General features: G+C 43.3%; 1 protein-coding gene across 1 annotated transcript in view; it reads right to left on the bottom strand.

Annotated features, from left to right (window-relative positions):
* Positions 1-13745, bottom strand: part of LOC121579322 (protein turtle homolog B-like) — a 222095-nt gene that overhangs the window by 12665 nt on the left and 195685 nt on the right. Inside the window, exons 18-19 of the mRNA XM_041893813.2 lie at positions 7497-7583; positions 482-2161 (exon numbers count right to left, since the gene is read on the bottom strand). Coding sequence (XP_041749747.1) covers positions 482-2161; positions 7497-7583 — 1767 coding nt within the window. The remainder of the gene's footprint in view (positions 1-481; positions 2162-7496; positions 7584-13745) is intronic.

Below are 13745 nucleotides of genomic sequence, written 5' to 3'. Positions count from 1 at the left end.
ACCAAGTCCGAATTTAGAAGAAAATGAGCAATCGGGATTTGTCAAAAGACAAGTTTGGTACAGTGCTTCACAGATTCAATGGATGGATGTTTGAAAGTTGATGTCTGACATGAAAAGCAGCATTGATCGAGTTGAAAACGGCAGAACTCCCAAGCCCATCAAATAAATCTATACAGCAAAATGACATTGCAAGGAATAATGTAAGAGTCCCTAGTCAATTTATCATCAAAAATGCTATCCTTTGATGAAGTCTTATGTCAAGTTAAAAAAAGAAAAGCAATCGATATTTTACTCTAAAAATTGACATTGGTATGTAGTCCAACCCCAATTTTCCTGACAAGTGCATTTAGCTTTTAAAAGTAGAACCAACATTTTCCTCAATGTAACTGTGTTCAGAACTCAAGGCAACCTAACAAGTTAAAGCAATTGGTAATGGGGCAGATAACAAATAAATCCCTCCCTGAAGGCCTAGTGCACCTACCCTGAAGCTGACAACTGGGGTGGAGAGGGCTCGGACGGTAGGACCTCCTCCTCAGTTCTCCTCTGGGATGGTATCTGCCCAATGGGATCACTTGGGATCTGCCCAAACATGTTGCTGCTTTCCATGGGGGGTGACGGGGACTGGGACGGGTAGCTTGTGACGGAGGTGGCAAAGGCCATGTGGGAGCGGTAGCTGGGACTTGCCCTCCTGCTAACCTGACCATGGGCGGGAGAGGAAGAGGGAGAGGAACTCCGGGAGAAGCTGACTGAAGAGGGGGGAAGCAGGGTGATCTCGGACATCTCTGGAGGTATGGAGGGCTGGACGAAGCTGGGACGGGGACGCGGTCGCACTACAATCTCTGGGGAGCCCTCGTGGGAACTAAGGGGACTCTGGGTGAGGGGTGAGAGGCGGGAAGGTTGGAGGACCATCATGCTAGGCTCCATCCTACGAGCCTGCCTGGGGCTGAGCCGGGGGGTGGGCTCGAACCACCGGGTGTCCAGGCTACTGAATGTGCTAGGGCCGCCCATGAGGGCTGTTGGGTCGGGGTAAGGCAAAACCGGCACACCCATACTGTGGCTTGTGTGTCTTAGCTTGCCTAGACTCTGCGCCTCTTGCATAGCTAAATGCTTGGCTGGAAGGCCCTGAGGCTTGACCTTGCTGGGAGACTTGCCTGGACGGCTCTTTGGGGCCTCCAGCTGCAGGACACCGGAGTAGGATGGCACCTGGAGAGAGGAGGGCTGGAGAACAACAGGGGGAAGAACATGGGGAGGAGGAAAGAAGGGTTCCCGGTGTAGATGCAAAGGGTGGTGGGGTGGGAAAATGAAGTGGGGCCTTTCCAGACTTGCAAAGGGAAAATCGGGTCTGTGCCAGATCTCCGGGGAGCGAGAGGAAGAGGTGAGTGTCAGGGGAAGGGGAAAGCTTGAGACGGCATAGTGATGAATATCTCCTTCCCCCATCTCCTCAGGGATGTGGGGGTGACCAAAGGGCCCTTCGGGGTGATAAGGGGGTGACGACATGACAGAGCTCAGAGGGCTGGTGTCAAGCATATAGAAAGGGGGTGGAGGGTCGGGTTCCCCAGGGCTGCCAAGGTACCCGTAGAAGTGACCGTGGCTGTGAGGGAAGGCTCTATGGTGCAGGGAGCCTTGGATCTGCCCCATGGCCTGGAGCCGACTGCTCTCCATGATGGTCATACCTTCCATGGGCCTCTGGAAGCGGGGGCTGTAGGCTGGTGGCTGCAGGTAAGACTCCTGGCTGGAGATGGGGGAGAGTTGGTGAGGTCGAAGGGTTGCCATGACGGGGGGCATGGGCCCGGGATCATCGTTCTCCTCATCCGACTGGCGGAATTCGGGATAGCGGTCCGACTCTTCGACGAAGGGGAAGCCCTCAATTCGCCGTGGCTTGACGGAAATCATCTCCATGTCGCTGGGGTCCATGACGAAGCGTCCGTCAGGGCCTCGGCTGATCAGCTCGATAGGCGTGGTTGCCTCCGCTTCATACTTGGAGACACTGTACTTTTTGCTCGTTATTGCTCGCTTGGTTTTCTTGTACAGAGAGAGTTCTTCCTTCTTCGCAGGACTCGGGGGGATCTTCTTCATGCTCATGCCATTGCCGTCCTCGGAACACTCTGATGGTGGTCCCATGGAACGCATACTCTCCGGACTCACCTTACCAGAGGAGGACCTGAGAAACAATGGAAAGACAGAAGGCCAGTCAATGCCTGCTCCCCTACCTCCTTTAACTTTACTCAGCAAACACCCAAACTAAGCACCTCCTTCAATGCCTTTACTGCCTGGCAACATTTTAACAGAAAATAATTATAAAATAAATAAAATAAAGTCTCCAGTCAGAGATGACACCACCCATATATCCATTTTTTTTTTTTTTTAAGAGCCAAGCTCTGACTATAAGTGTTTCATATTTAGGTAACAAAATAAATATTGCCATAATTGTTTATCTGAACTGGAAAGTCAGATGATGTGATGTTATAAGTTTAGTTTGAGCCTGAAGTTTAAATGGGGATTTCAGACACTGCTACGATGCGCCAATGATTTGATCTGACGAGGCAGGGATTGAATGTTTATCATTTGGTTATGAATAGAGGATGGAGATGGAGGGACCATGTGCAGCAGTAACTTTAGAGTTTTGGACTGCTCTCCTACGCAACATTATAAATAAAATGTTATGCAGACACTATTGAGTCATAGGTGCATGGTCTTGGTATGGAGTCAGATGACCCACTGAGTAAAGTATCTTTAGGTTCAGGGTTAACAGTCTATGTTGTCTATTAACATTCCATTTGCTCAACTGCATCACTTGAACAGCTCATGAGGAGACTGTGCTGATTATAAATCATTTCTGCCTGTTAGTTTCTGATTGAGTAATATTTTCATTGTACAGTCTTTTTTGTTCAGTCATGTAATTGATGTGAAGTCAGTCACATTAATTAAGTGTCTCTCAGTGGAATAACAATGCTTAATGTGTGTGTTGTATCACCTGACATTTCCATTTACTTAGATTTTCATAAACCTCTGATAGAGCCAACCAGAGGCAATGACTAACATGCCCCCCACCACACCCACACATTCCCCTTGCCCAGACACGGCTATCTTGATGACTCAGGTCACCATCTTTAGCAGAGTGGGCATCTGTCCCTTTTTCCCCTCCTTTTTTCTCGATAAGTCTTGTCATTACTCAACCTTCCCTGGACCACATACTCTCGAGCCTCGTTCTCACTATATTTATTTGTGGTGGTGACATGCATGTTATCTGTATTTCAAATTGTGATTTGAATTTAAGAATATCCACTTAGAATACAGTACATTCTAAGGTCATCATTGTAGAAATTGGACTACGTGTGTTATTAGTTATATGGGTTTTATTCATTAGGAAGACATTTGAAAGCCCATTTAGTCAAGAGAGTATTTATGTTACACCAAGAAATGAGGAATAACAAGCATTTTCCAGAAAAGAAAAGAGAAAAATCTGGACGTGTTGATAATACTTTATTCAGAGTACCAAAATACAATGCAAGACTGAGGCTTTTCAGTCTCTCTTTTTTGCTGAATCACTAAGGCCTAGCTGTGCTTGTGATGGCTGAGGTGGCAATGGAGGGGCTGAGTTTCCAAGGCAACTGACAGTCGAGGACCCGCATTGAAAAGCAATGACGTTCTCTTTCTCTGCTACGTATGAGGCATGTACGTTCTCTCTCCCGAGTGGCGCAGTGGTCTAAGGCATTGCATCGCAGTGCTAGCTGTGCCACTAGAGATCCTGGTTCGAATCCAGGCTCTGTCGTAGCCGGCCGTGACCGGGAGACCCATGGGGCGGCGCACAATTGGCCCAGCGTTGTCCAGGGTAGGGGAGGGAATGGCCGGCAGGGATGTAGCTCAGTTGGTAGAGCATGGCGTTTGCAACGCCAGGGTTGTGGGTTTGAATTCCCATGGGGGAATAATGTATGCACTAACTGTAAGTCGCTCTGGATAAGAGCGTCTGCTAAATGACTAAAATGTAAATGTAAATGAAGGCACTGACTGTTGTGGTGCAGGGTCTTCAAGTAGAGTGCGTGACACAGGCAAACACATCTGCCTCCGCTGGATGCAGAACACAACCCACATTCAAGATGCTTCCAGCTAAATATTCAATATCTAAAACATAGAAATAGCTATTACAAGCAATGCTATACACATACTTCAGTCTAGATAGAATTCTTGTTACAGCTATAAAATGTAATATGCTGGCTTGTTTGTTTCTATAAAAATCAGTTTTGAATACAGTATTTGACATTTGCTGAATGTGCCATTTTTCATGTTCAGATTGTCACCGCTCATATTATTATGAGACAAAGATGTATTAACACTGGTTATAGCATGAATTGTAGCAGTCCAGCAGATGAGGACAATACACATATGTAAAAGTGACAACCTCATAAGGGTTCTCCTGGTCATATAGATTCACTGGTTTGATTACAACGCTGTAAAATTACAGATGGTCACAAATACAACATTATACTTCTAGTATGTTACTGTATGTACTGTATATACTGTGCCATGTGCTTGTATGCAGTAACAGGAGCACCATTTGGCACCAACACTGTATGCTTACCATTACACATACTCACTCTACTAAACTTAACACTGAATACTCTTTGACTTTTCAAGGAATCTAACAGAATAGCTGAGAGGAAAAAAGCAAAGCATTGAAAAGAGTAACTGCCCGGAGAAAACGCATCACATGAAATTAAATCACATGAAATCAATTCACAAAGAAAATAAGAAAGGGTTTCTAGTTTGGGCAGGGTTAGGTCAAGCTCGTGTGTGCAGGGGCGGGTTCATCACAAAGAGATTCAGGGGCCGCTCGGCTGCAAACAATCTGGAAGGACACAAGGTACATTCAGCTAAGACTTTTTGTGACATTCCAACATGAGGGAGAGTTCTACAGTATGCTGGCCATTTGCCTAAAACAATAGCTATTGTTATTGACAACAAAGGAACAGTGAAAAAACTTCCTTGTCTGAAGATAGGACAGACTGGTGAGAGACCACAGTGAAATTTGATTAGATTTCATATTTATGTTATAACTGACATAGAACCACAATGTACTGTGTGACTACGTACTGCAGGCAGCCACATGAACATTTCCAAAAGTCTAAAATGGATGCTGTAAAAATAAGAATGTAGGTACTTTGGTAACACTTTGATGAAAGCCTGCATGTTTGTCATAATCATGTATGAACCTTTATTTCTTATAATGTGCTTATAATATGTCCATCTAAGTAGGAAGTGTAGGACATTTTCTTAAAAGTGACTCAAAATGATTTAGTAAGGATGATTATGAGAGCAATATAAGAAGATAATCATAAGGGGGCCATACATGCTTATGACAAGTCTTATGATGCATTCTAACAGCATAATGCATTACACCTGCACACTTTAAGTAAATTGTTACCGGTACTTTCAACTCGCAGTTAAATTAAGAACTGAATGATGTTGACATTTTTATGGCAACATATTTGCTATGTTTAAAGCCACAATCTGTAACTTACATTCCCAGTCAAAAGTGCTGCCCCTGCATGTATATGTAAACCGTGTAGGTGGGTCTTGACATATGTAACTGCCACAGAGTTATTTGAATTATGTGGTAACCTAACCTTCCCCAAAACTAAAGACTACTAGAGGTGTTTTTGGAGTCGGATAGCCCAGACTTCAAATAACTCTTTTGATAGGGAAAGAAAGTTACATTTGCCAAAACTCCCCACACATTGTACACATTGATGCAGGGACAACACGTTTGACTAGAAATGAAAGTAACAGATAATGGGGCAGTAAAAGCACATTGTCATAATTACTGAATAACTGTCAGCTTCTGTTGAAAATTGATCTCATTTGAAGTAGAACAAAAGATACTCCATTTTCCAATGGTCTCTCTGATGTAATCAATTAACCAAACCCATTGCTTTCCAGTTGTTGTACACCAGACCTGTTCCCTTTGTATAGCCATCCCAAACTTAAAACGCCATTGGTCCACCTGTGCTAGGTTTTAAACAGGTTAGGCCAGTGCATGGGATGCTATGCCCGTGAGCTTCATGCCAAGTGGCGATATGTTCCTCTAATGTTCCTGTTATATTCCCAGTGCATAGCACAGGAGGGAAGTTAGGGGGTGGGGCGTGAGGAGAAGCAGCAGCAGCAGCCCGACCAATGAAAACCACGAGATGGGAAGAGAGAATACTGGGTATGTACGCCCAGTGGAAATCCTCAATGGGACGGAGTCGCATGTCGATTTAAAGGAGAGTAAAAAATGTTGTCCATTCTGAACACTGGAGTGGTTTCATCTTACATGTCCAGCATGGTGGTCAGCATCAGGGGCAAGTTGTACCATCTCGGGAAAACTGAATACAATGGCCTCCTGTGCAATGTCGAATCGGGCACTTGTGTTATTTATATACAGTGAGTGTACAAATCATTAAGAACACCTTCCTAATATTGCGTTGCACCCTCTGATTTGATTTGATTTTGTCCTCAGAACAGCCTCAATTCGTCGGGGCATGGACTCTGCAAGGTGTCGAAAGTGTTCCACAGGGATGGTGGCCCATGTTGACTCCAATGCTTCCCACAGTTGTGTCAAGTGGGCTGGATGTCCTTTGGGTGGTGGACCATTATTGACACACACGGGAAACTGTTGAGTGTGAAAAACACAGCAGTGTTCAAAGGCACTTAAATATTTTGTCTTGCCCATTCACCCTCTGAATGGCACACATACACAATCTATGTCTCAATTGTCTCAAGGCTTAACAATCCTTATTTAACCGGTCTCCTTCCCTTCATCTACACTGATTTGAAGTGGATTTAACAAGTGATATCAATAAGGGATCATTGCTTTCACCTAGATTCACCTGGTCAGTCTATGTCAAGGAAAGAGCAAGTGTTCTTAATGTTTTGTACACTCAGTGTAATTCACTGTAGTTACACCACATACCGTGGCTTATATGTTAATTAGAGTTTGGAGCAGTCTGACCGCTGAAAATCCTTGGCTGAAAATCCTTCTCAGTTTGCGGTGCTATCATGCTACATTTGCATGCACCTCGGGGAGACCATTAATAGTACTGGTCTAAATTGCTAGTTGGCCCATTTCTGGAAATTTTGGAGATATCGGGATCTAGGGCTTTGGTCTTGATTCGGATGTATTTAAATTCAGCTCAACAGCTTTCTCAAAGGCCACTTTCTACCCAACAATGCTGTACACATGTCACCCTCTGCTGGACATCTAAGACTATGACATCTCCGGGGACTATAAAACAAGTATGACCCCAGGTAGGTTGCTTAGTGCATATCTTTTTACAGCTGTATCTATTCAATAATTTTGCATCTCCCGTGAGTGGACTGCGAGGGTGCTTAGGGCCCCAACTGCTTGAACCGGCGTGTGACCGCGTGACTGTGCCCAGCACATGAAGCATGCGGCCAAGCCAGCCAGCAGCACACTGACTGAGGGGCGGGCTGAACAAGGTGCAGGTTGCCACACTCACTGAGGGCTGGAGGGCGGGGGCTGGTAGCTGCTGGCGTCTGGCCCCTCACAGTAGGGCTCTATGCCGGGCAATGGGCTAAGAGGAGTCCTGCGGTGGGAATACAACAGAGACGGGAGAGGAGGAAGAGAAAGAGGGGAGAAGAGGGAGGAGGAGGAATGCTGTCAATGAGGCTCCAGAGCTTCCACATGTCCAAACAGAGAAAGAGAGTTAGAGAGTGAGGGATGATAGAGGAGAGAAAGAGAGGAGGGAGGGAGAGAGAAAGAGATGGTCAGAGAAACACGGAGTGAGTGACAGAGGGTGTGAGAGAATCTAAAATAAAAGGCTGGGTAGGGATGGAAAGATGGAGAGAGATAGGGAGACAGGGAGATGGGGAGAAAGAGATACAGTCAGAGAAACGGAGTAAGCGAAAAATTAGATGAAAAAGAGTCTAAGAAAAGGAAGAGGAAGGAGAAAGATGGGGATAAGTTGAGTCAGAGAAACAGAAGCAGAAAGCAAAAGGGAGGCAAGACTGAGAGAAAAGGGAGGAGAGGAAAGAGAAAGATATAGAAAGCGCTAGAAAACAGGGAAGGAGCGAAAGACACAAGAAGATATTTGTACGGTGCACGTCTGACAAGTTCTTCATTTATTAGGCACAATGAGTCATACGGCATATCATTAGACACCCACACATGCTAGGAAGACATACTGAGCACTGTGAAAGTAATGCATTTCAGAAGGAATGTGGGTATCCCTCCGTTTGGCTTTGGTTGCAGCACCACACACACCCTTGTTTCTATGTCTTTTGGGAGACATTTCCAAACCTTCTTTTTTACTTTCAATCCTAAACCTATTAGCAGTTAATAGTTCATATTGGTGGGATGGAGAATAAGCAAAGGAATATATATATATATAGACAGTGCATTCGGAAAGTATTCAGACCCCTTGACTTTTTCCACATTTTGTTACGTTACAGCCTTATTCTAAAATTGATTAAATTATTTTTTCCTCTCATTAATCTACACACAATAATGACAAAGCAAAAACACGTTTTTAGACATTTATAAACTGAAATATAACATTTAAATAAGTATTCAGACCCTTTACTCAGTACTCCATTTTTTTTTCTTTTTAATTTTTTCTTTTTTTAGGGTTAGATCAGCTTTAATATTGCAGATAGATTGTAACTTCCATCAATGTAATTGTCTGCATCACTTCCAATCCCCCATATGTTTTCTTTTTATGCATATACAGTGGGGGAAAAAAGTATCCAGATGGTCATTGGCAAACTTCAGACGGGCCTGGACATGCGCTGGCTTGAGCAGGGGGACCTTGCGTGCACTGCAGGATTTTAATCCATGACGGCGTAGTGTGTTACTAATGGTTTTCTTTGAGACTGTGGTCACAGCTCTCTTCAGGTCATTGACCAGGTCCTTCCTCATGATCATTGATGCCCCACGAGGTGAGATCTTGCATGGAGCCCCAGACTGAGGGTGATTGACCGTCATCTTCTTCCATTTTCTAATAATTGCGCCAACAGTTGTTGCCTTCTCACCAAGCTGCTTGCCTATTGTCCTGTAGCCCATCCCAGCCTTGTGCAGGTCTACAATTGTATCCCTGATGTCCTTACACAGCTCTCTGGTCTTGGCCATTGTGGAGAGGTTGGAGTCTGTTTGATTGAGTGTGTGGACAGGTGTCTTTTATACAGGTAACGAGTTCAAACAGGTGCAGTTAATACAGGTAATGAGTGGAGAACAGGAGGGCTTCTTAAAGAAAAACGAACAGGTCTGTGAGAGCCGGAATTCTTATTGGTTGGTTGGTGATCAAATACTTATGTCATGCAATAAAATGCAAATTAATTACTTAAAAATCATAAAATGTGATTTTCTGGATTTTTATTTTAGATTCCGTCTCTCACAGTTGAAGTGTACCTATGATAAAAATGACAGACCTCTACATGCTTTGTAAGTAGGAAAACCTGCAAAATCGGCAGTGTATCAAATACTTGTTCTCCCCACTGTATATACATACATATCCTTTAAAAATATATATTTCCAACCCCACCATCCCTTCCCTAATTCCCTAATTGGAGTAAACTAGTGAACAACGATGCTTAGGCCTCTACTTCATGCTTATACATACTATATACATTTTATGGACACAGTCAATAATTATATTTTGTTTGTTTTTACTCCTGAACTTCCTCCGATCATGTCGATCTGGTATGCTTCTATATGCCATATCTTTCTAACTGTGCTCTTTCACAAAAGCTCACAATATATAACCTATATACTTATTATGGACACAGCATGTCTTACACTAGTTATCTTGTTGTTATTAGTTGTTGTTATTAGTCCAATCCTTCAGCTTCATTCAACACCTCCCATCTGTGGTCCTCTGTAGCTCAGCTGGTAGAGCACGGCGCTTGTAACGCCAAGGTAGTGGGTTCGATCCCCGGGACCACCCATACACAAAAATGTATGCACGCACGACTGTAAGTCGCTTTGGATAAAAGCGTCTGCTAAATGGCATATTATTATTATTATTATTATCTATGTCTTAACACCATCCATATTGGATTTCTATTTGCCATATATTTTTCAACTGTACTGTGCTGTTTTACAAAAGTTCTGAACCCTTCTATTCTCATTGTTTCTACATATTGTAAATTGAAAATTAACATTTTTGCTAAAAGTATTATTATATTATTGATCGATTGACTATGACTTTTCAGATCACCCAGTAGTGCTATCTGCAGGGTCAGCTCCATGCAAATATTGCAATCCTTCAGCCATTCCTGGACCTGTGTCCAGAAACAAGCTACAAATGGACAGTACCAAAACAAATGATCTAATGATTCTGTCTCTTCACAGCCAAATCTGCAGACCTGGGAAGATTGTATCCCCCATACAAATAACATTCTATTGGGAGCAAGAATTGTATATAATAATTTAAATTGAAAAATTCTAAGTTTTGAATCCGGCGTCATTTTGCGTATCAGTTCATAAACATAAACACTTCACAACTATTTTGCAATCTATATGGGACGGCTGTCAATCTTTTGGTCCTTAAATGAAACTGGTAAACTTTTTTATTTATCACAATTTTCTTTAACAAATTATGTTCTTTAATGCAGGGCCGACAGACAAGTTCCTTACTTTTTCCTCCTTCCACTTTCCTCTTCCATTTTTGCGGTAATGCTGCAATTATTTGGTTGTAATTTTGGGTAGAGCAGACATTTCCAGATGTTTTTGTTAGCTGCATGTGCGACATAACTCCACCATTCCTACCGATAATATCATTTACGAAGATTATACCTTTTAAAAAAAATTTCTAAAAAAAATAACGGTTTTCTATCAATTAGTATGTTTGAGTTTAACCACAATATTTGTTGCAATATTTGTTCTGTCATTTCTGGAGGATTAAATTGAAATTGCAACCAACTTTCTATGGCTTGTTTTAGAAATAGTGATATTTGGGAGAAAATTTCCTTTTCAAATACCTGAAAGTGAGGGGTTGTAATCTGAATAAAGGGAAAAAGTCCCTTCTTGAACATTGGGTGAGACAATCTTACTAGTTTGCTAGAGAACCAGTTCGGATTTAAGTATAATTTTTGTATGACTGAAGCTTTTAGTGATAGGTCTAATGCTTTAATATTTAATCATTTCTGTCCTCAGAATTCATATTCATTATATAAATAGGCCCGTTTAATTTTGTCTGGCTTGCCGTTCCAAATAAAATGGAATCTTTTTTTCTCATATAATTAAAAAACTGTTCGCTAGGTGTAGGCAAGACCATAAGTACAGTGAGGGAAAAAAGTAAATAATAATAATAATAATATGCCATTTAGCAGACGCTTTTATCCAAAGCGACTTACAGTCATGCGTGCATACATTATTTATTTTTTTGTGTATGGGTGGTCCCGGCGATCGAACCCACTACCTTGGCGTTACAAGCGCCGTGCTCTACCAGCTGAGCTACAGAGGACCACCACCAAGTATTTGATCCCCTGCTGATTTTGTACGTTTGCCCACTGACAAAGAAATGATCAGTCTAGAATTTTAATGGTAGGTTTATTTGAACAGTGAGAGACAGAATAACAACAAAAAAATCAAGAAAAACGCATGTCAAAAATGTTATAAATTGATTTGCATTTTAATGAGGGAAATAAGTATTTGACCCCTCTCAATCAGAAAGATTTCTGGCTCCCAGGTGTCTTTTATACAGGTAACGAGCTGAGATTAGGAGCACACTCTTAAAGGGAGTGCTCCTAATCTCAGCTTGTTACCTGTATAAAAGACACCTGTCCACAGAAGCAATCAATCAATCAGATTCCAAACTCTCCACCATGGCCAAGACCAAAGAGCTCTCCAAGAATGTCAGGGACAAGATTGTAGACCTACACAAGGCTGGAATGGGCTACAAGACCATCGCCAAGCAGCTTGGTGAGAAGGTGACAACAGTTGGTGCGATTATTCGCAAATGGAAGAAACACAAAATAACTGTCAATCTCCCTCGGCCTGGGGCTCCATGCAAGATCTCACCTCGTGGAGGTGCAATGATCATGAGAACGGTGAGGAATCAGCCCAGAACTACACAGGAGGATCAGGTCAATGATCTCAAGGCAGCTGGGACCATAGTCACCAAGAAAACAATTGGTAACACACTCCGCTGTGAAGGACTGAAATCCTGCAGCGCCCGCAAGATCCCCCTGCTCAAGAAAGCACATATACAGGCCCGTCTGAAGTTTGCCAATGAACATCTGAATCAGAGGAGAACTGGGTGAAAGTGTTGTGGTCAGATGAGACCAATTCGAGCTCTTTGGCATCAACTCAACTCACCGTGTTTGGAGGAGGAGGAATGCTCCCTATGACCCCAAGAACACCATCCCCACCGTTAAACATGGAGGTGGAAATATTATGCTTTGGGGGTGTTTTTCTGCTAAGGGGACAGGACAACTTCACAGCATCAAAGGGAAAATGGACGGGGCCATGTACTGTCAAATTTTGGGTGAGAACCTCCTTCCCTCAGCCAGGGCATTGAAAATGGGTCGTGGATGGGTATTCCAGCATGGCAATAACCCAAAACACACGACCAAGGCAACAAAGGAGTGGCTCAAGAAGAAGCACATTAAGGTCCTGGAGTGGCCTAGCCAGTCTCCAGACCTTAATCCCATGGAAAATCTGTGGAGGGAGCTGAAGGTTCGAGTTGCCAAACGTCAGCCTCGAAACCTTAATAAATTGGAGAAGATCTGCAAAGAGGAGTGGGACAAAATCCCTCCTGAGATGTGTGCAAACCTGGTGGCCAACTACAAGAAACATCTGACCTCTGTGATTTCCAACAAGGGTTTTGCCACCAAGTACTAAGTCATGTTTTGCAGAGGGGTCAAATACTTATTTCCCTCATTAAAATGCAAATCAATTTATAACATTTTTGACATTAGTTTTTCTGGATTTTTGTTGTTGTTATTCTGTCTCTCACTGTTCAAATTAACCTACCATTAAAATTATAGACTGATCATGTCTTTGTCAGTGGGCAAACATACAAAATCAGCAGGGGATCAAATACTTTTTTCCCTCACTGTAAATAGGTAAACTGGGATAATACTAAAGAGTTAATCAGGGTGATCTTTCCACAAATTGACAGGTATTTACCTTTCTTGTATTTACTCAGTACTTTGTTGAAGCACCTTTGGCAGCGATTACAGCCTCAAGTCTTCTTGGGTATGACGCTACAAGCTTGGCACACCTGTATTTGGGGAGTTTCTCCCATTCTTCTCTGCAGATCCTCTCAAGCTCTGTCAGGTTGGATGGGGAGCGTTGATGCACAGCTATTTTCAGGTCTCTCTAGAGATGTTCGATCGGGTTCAAGTCCGGGCTCTGGCTGGGCCACTCAAGGACATTCAGAGAATTGTCCCGAATCCACTCCTGTGTTGTCTTGGCTGAGTGCTTAGGGTCGTTGTCCTGTTGGAAGGTGAACCATTGCCCCAGTCTGAGGTCCTGAGCGCACTGGAGCAAGTTTTCATGAAGGTTGTCTATGTACTTTGCTCCGTTCATCTTTCCCTCGATCCTGACTAGTCTCCCAGTCCCTGCTGCTGAAAAACATCCCCACAGCATGATGCTGCCACCACCATGCTTCACCGTAGGGATGGTGCCATGTTTCCTCCATATGTGAAGCTTGGCATTCAGGCCAAAGAGTTCAATCTTGGTTTCATCAGACCAGAGAATCTTGTTTCTCATGGTCTGAGAGTCCTTTAGGTGCCTTTTGGCAAAC

Source organism: Coregonus clupeaformis, chromosome 13 (assembly GCF_020615455.1).
Source record: "Coregonus clupeaformis isolate EN_2021a chromosome 13, ASM2061545v1, whole genome shotgun sequence".
NCBI classification, from domain to species: Eukaryota; Metazoa; Chordata; class Actinopteri; order Salmoniformes; family Salmonidae; genus Coregonus; species Coregonus clupeaformis.
Note: the sequence above shows the minus strand (reverse complement) of the source record. Positions and strands in the feature narration are given on the sequence as shown.